The sequence below is a fragment of the Echinops telfairi genome, unplaced genomic scaffold (assembly GCF_000313985.2).
Source record: "Echinops telfairi isolate 266 unplaced genomic scaffold, ASM31398v2 ScPeMD7_3;HRSCAF=10, whole genome shotgun sequence".
Lineage (NCBI taxonomy): Eukaryota > Metazoa > Chordata > Mammalia > Afrosoricida > Tenrecidae > Echinops > Echinops telfairi.
Window position 1 is genome coordinate 58771652 of NW_022103899.1, and position 3827 is coordinate 58775478.

At 52.2% G+C, this 3827-nt stretch overlaps 1 protein-coding gene across 3 annotated transcripts in view; it reads left to right on the forward strand.

The window, feature by feature from the left end:
- The window catches only part of GIGYF2 (GRB10 interacting GYF protein 2), a 114570-nt gene extending 112821 nt beyond the window's left edge, over positions 1–1749 (forward strand). For all 3 annotated transcript variants that reach the window (XM_045296315.1, XM_045296316.1, XM_045296317.1), the window contains exon 30: positions 86–1749. In XM_045296315.1, coding sequence (XP_045152250.1) covers positions 86–153 — 68 coding nt within the window. In that variant the 3' untranslated portion in view covers positions 154–1749. The remainder of the gene's footprint in view (positions 1–85) is intronic.
- Positions 1750–3827: the final 2078 nt, after the last annotated feature.

Below are 3827 nucleotides of genomic sequence, written 5' to 3' on the forward strand. Positions count from 1 at the left end.
CCCCCCCCCAAATAGAGCACAGCTGCTCACTGGAATTTGAACTTCCAGGTTGTCTGTTCCGGTCACTAACAGCCTGTCCCTGCAGGTTTTTCTGTCAATGCGTCATCGGAGCGACTGAATATGGGTGAGATTGAGACCCTGGACGACTACTGAGCACCTGCTGGGATTGGCCTTCCTCTCCGTCTGCTGACCATGGACCCTCCACCTCTGGACACCACATGCACTCACCCGCCACTCTAATCTCTCTGCCACCAGCCACAGAGCACTTCCTCTCAGGCGGCTCCTCCTCGCCATTTTGTCCAGGATTCCTGAAACCGTCTTTGTTGGCGAGTGTCTCCGACTGTCGCCCCTGGGGCGGACTCTGTCTCGTCTCGGGGCGGGGACTGTCGGGCGGCTCCCCAACAAGGCTGGTTTGGGCAGCACGTGTTTCCTGTGCCGTGATTTCCACAACTTGTCCCAAGAGGGGGGTCTTGCCCATAGCAGCTCACCTTCACCACCACCCCCACCCCCCCCCACACCCCCAGGCAAGGGTCTGACTGCAGTCTTGAAGAGAGAGGTTCATGGTCAGTGGGTGTGTGGCCACAGCTCCCTTTGGTATTGCATCGGAGAGGCCCCCTGACGTCGCACCCTGCCTGTCCTCCCTGAGCCGCGCCGGAGAAGGAAAGGCTTCACGTTCTTCTCCACTAGGTGGTGACCGCCGCCCTGGTGTGCACTCACCTGCCTGGACAAAGAAACCCTGTGGCCTGGGAGAGAGACTTCTTCTTACTTTTCCTTTCTTACAAAACTGATTTTTTTCCATAAATATTTTATTCAGAGGACTAGGACCAGTTTGTTTTGGGCCCTTCTGCTGAAATTTTGTCTCGTTTAAGAGGCAGCTAGGATCTTTACCATATGTGTGAATTTGTATAATTTCATTTTGGATAGGGATAAACTCTTCTGATAAAAGCCCGGAATTTCATCTGCTTCCTCAGATCGTTGTGCGTGTGTCTGGCGGTGGCCCCCAGCAGGTTTTGCTGAAAGATTCTGGAATGGCAGTTGTTTGCCTTTTCTACAAAGCGTGCAAAACCGAACCACCTTTCACCATCTTTATCCGTGGAAACCACTATGCAGGGAAGGCAGAGCGTGGAGGGCAGGGGAGATGGCGAGACCAGAAGCCCGCCCCACTGTGCTCTGGCTTCGGCACTCGGCCTCCTACCACCCCCACTCCCCCTCACCTTGGGTAGAAATCGATGCCACAGCTTATTTATGATCAGATGCTCCTCCTGCCTCCACCAGCCCCTACAGAGCACCCCCGGCATGGCCAGTCCTCCTAGGATTGGAGGCCCCGGGTGACTGTTGGTGGTCGGCCGGCCCCACAGTACCTCTCTTCCTGTCCTCGGCGCCTGAAAGTGGGGGTGCTGGGAGGAGCTGAGGGCAGTTTGGTTTGGGATGATTTCAAGTTGGCTTCTGTTTTTCTTATTTTGGATTACTTACCATCCTCCCTATCCCTTCTGGCCTCCCACCCCTCTTAAACATGTACAATAACTATACAGAGACTGCTACCACGTGTATATAGTTTTTGGATCAAATAGCATGAGGAGACGGGACACCGTTCCACAGTGGGACTCCGATCTCCTTTGCTTTGTACATTCAAACGTGGGGGGTGGGAAAGAGGGATAGTTAAAATGTTTACAAAACTTTAAGCTTCCTCGGAACTTTTGCCAGCGTGGAGGAAAATAAAGAACTTAAATAAAACCTGGTTGTGCTGTGTCCGAGCTGCCTCTGCTCGCCTTCGTGGAGGAGGTGGGGGTTTGCCCTCAGCGGTCCCTCTCAGCCTGGAGAAGCTCCGAGCAGGCAGGTTTGCAAGGCCTGGGGATGAAGGGAGCGGCTCTCTCCACCTGGCTGCGGAACACTGGCCTGCTATGTGCTTGGAGCTGGAGGTCACGGTGAAGCCGGCCGGCCCCGGGTCTGCCTGCCGTCCTGTGATGGTGCCAGAAGCTTGCCTTCTCCTGCTTGCACGCCACAGGCATGTCCCTCGGAGCCCACATGCACCTTCCAGAGGAGGCTGTTTGCTCAGGGAGAATAAAAATGTAAGGGGAGGACAAGAGGGAGGATCAAAGTCATTTTAGCCACGGAATATTCCATTTGCTTAACCGGGAGACGTGCTTCCTTCTACCCGAGGAATTTCCCACTTACTGGAGAGGCTGTGGAGTCTGCACTTCCCGCCTCTACTCCGTCTCATATTGTCTGTTTCACTGCTTCCCTGGGGCCACTACTGTCTCAGTGATTTCAAGAAACTCATCTCCAAGCCCTGAATTTTTCCCAACTTCTGGAATACTTGTACACCGTTTGTTTCCAAACGGCTTTAACAAAGACACAAGGACCTTTGATAATGGATTCTCCACATGAGGGTCGATGTTCTGGTGCTGCTGCGGCATAAAACTTGCCAACAGGTTACCGACAGCCTCTTCACCTCACTGGTCTCCTGGGTCAGTCCTGAGTGGGGAGGGCGCTGCTGGGCGGGCCCTCGCGCTTGGAGTTTCCTCTGGGTGGGGGTGCCATCTCGAGCCCTGGTTGGACTCACAGGACTCACGAGGGCACTTTAACGTGTGTTTCACTTCAGTGTAGCTAGGAGCACCTGTGACTTCGTTCTCCATAGTTTCTCTTTCAGGAAGGGCCTCCATCCAGTGTCGCCAAGCCCCCCTCTGCCATCGAGCTGGTTCTGGTTCATAGCAACCCCACAGAACAGAGCGAAACGTCCCCTTTGGGCTTCCGAGGCTGCCGATCCGTGGGGGCACACAGCCTCGGCTCCCATGAAACGGCTGGTGCGACGGACCTGCTGGCCTTGCTGTACCAAAGGGGGCGAAAACCAAAAAGCTCCCCGGGGCAGAACTTTTGTAGTGCGCCTTTGGCCCCAGGCAAAGACCGAGCAGCTTGTACCCTGTGCTGGGGCCTAGCAGGTTCTCTGCCACGGTGGATTTTTTCATGAAAGCAGTTTCGCTCAAACTTCGTGTTTTTGTGATGGCCGATTTAAGAGAACAGTGTGCGGCGGTGAAATTTTGTTTCCTGCTCAGGGAAAAATGCCGCAGAAACTGTTGTGATGTTGAACACAGCTTATAACCACTATGGAAAAAACTCAAGTGTAGGAATGGTTTTCTCATTTCAAAAGTGAAATTTCCATTGATGACAAACCTCGTTCTGGACATCCGTCAACTTCCCAAACAGATGAAAATGTCGACCCATAGTGCGTTTGGGGGCTGTTCACCAGGGCAGACTGTTCATCAAGCATTTTAGTTAGCGGTTCTGAAAGATCGCGTAACATTGCACGACAAAAAAGGCCTGGTTTGTGGCAGGCGGGGAGACTGGTTTTGCTACCACGACAACGCACCTGCTCAGGCAGCCATCTCTGCACCAGTTTTTGACAGTGATTTGACTACAAAAGAGGGGAAGGAAAAAACGAGGGAGGCGCCCTCAGCCATCTAAACAAGATGAGTTTGAAAAAAACGTTACCAGGAATGGAATCGCAAATTTGACAAACATATTAGGTACAATTGGAGAGTGTTTTGAAGGTGTGATAAGGTTGTTTTGTAAAACAAACAAACGGCTTTAGGGGGTTGGAGGTGGAAATTCCAGTTTTGTTTTTTTTTAAAATCGTTTTATTAGGGGCTCATCCAACTCTTCTCACAATCCACACATCAATTGTGTAAAGCAGATTTGTATATTCATTGCTCTCATCATTCTCAAAACATTTGCTCTCCACTTAGGCCACTGGCATCAGCTCCTCATTTTTTCCCCTCTCTCCCCGCTCCCCCCTCCCTCATGAGCCCTTGATAATTTATAAATTATTA